Source organism: Octodon degus, unplaced genomic scaffold (genome assembly GCF_000260255.1).
Source record: "Octodon degus isolate 3935 unplaced genomic scaffold, OctDeg1.0 scaffold00240, whole genome shotgun sequence".
NCBI classification, from domain to species: Eukaryota; Metazoa; Chordata; class Mammalia; order Rodentia; family Octodontidae; genus Octodon; species Octodon degus.
The window spans coordinates 111,458-112,543 of NW_004524816.1; the positions used below are offsets into that span (position 1 = coordinate 111,458).

At 39.9% G+C, this 1,086-nt stretch overlaps 1 protein-coding gene across 1 annotated transcript in view; it reads left to right on the top strand.

The window, feature by feature from the left end:
- The first annotated feature begins 620 nt into the window (after positions 1 to 620).
- Ube2d1 (ubiquitin conjugating enzyme E2 D1) overlaps positions 621 to 1,086 on the top strand; it is a 9,373-nt gene continuing 8,907 nt past the window's right edge. The window contains exons 1-2 of the mRNA XM_023706134.1: positions 621 to 684; positions 775 to 806. Of these exons, the coding sequence (XP_023561902.1) occupies positions 798 to 806 (9 nt within the window). The 5' untranslated portion in view covers positions 621 to 684; positions 775 to 797. The remainder of the gene's footprint in view (positions 685 to 774; positions 807 to 1,086) is intronic.

Consider the following 1,086-nt stretch of genomic DNA (forward strand, 5'->3'; position numbering starts at 1 on the left):
GTTTGAAATTGACCTCATTGCACTCTTCTTTGCTTTCCACATACTCTTCCGGTTGTTCCTTAAACACCTGTCTTTCCCAGCCTTTGTTCCTTCAATAGATCATAACTCCTTGGACACAGGACCTGGTTATTAACTGTTCTTTCTTAGATTGATTGAACACAGCATATCACATGTGAGTTACAGCCCCATCCAGAATCCACTCCCTTTTTAAGGGTATCTATATACGTCTTTTAGCACTTAAAGAAAAAATGTTTAATATTGTAATCCATGTAATCTTTTCAGAAGTTGCAACTGTTATGAAAAAGGAATTTAATACCATCTTCCATATTCTTCAGTCAGTGACAGAGTACATTTTGCTTACTTAGTTTGAGTAGAATTGCCAAAACTTTTTTTTTTTTTCTCCGAATGCCTTCAGGGCTGGTTTGGTGGCTTGAGTTGTGGGGATGGAACCACAGCAACCTAAGCCTGTCTGCTTTGTTGAAGCAGCCACTTAAAGAACTGAGCTACAGGGCAGGCCCCCAAGCAAAACTAATTTTAAAATGAACAGTCTGTTTGGAGAGATTGTAGTATCTATTTTCTTGAAAAAATAATTGACCCTAGGTATTTTTGCTTTCTTTCAGGAATTAAGTGATCTGCAGCGCGATCCTCCTGCTCACTGCTCAGCTGGACCTGTGGGAGATGACTGTAAGCTTTGTCCCGTGGCTGGGGTGTTTGGTAGCTTTAAAAATACAGGTTTGAACATCTGTAAGTAACTCTCACACTCCTTTGTTTCAGTGTTCCACTGGCAAGCAACTATTATGGGGCCTGTAAGTATGATTCCTATCTGTGAGATTCATAGCCATTCTTTGTTCTTACCTCTTCATCTTTGGTCAGTTGTTTGTGAGGAAGGAGGCATTTCCTTGTAGTCTGAATCACCCAGCAAGCCAAATAGGAATAAAAGTTTGTGATGCTTTTCTCAAGCATTGGTGGCAAACACTAGTGTGGCTGTGATGCTTTCCTTTGTCACCACCATCATTATCACACACAGCAAAGCAGTACCCACAACTTGCAAACAGACTGTATGCTTGCTTTTTTTTTTTTTTTTTT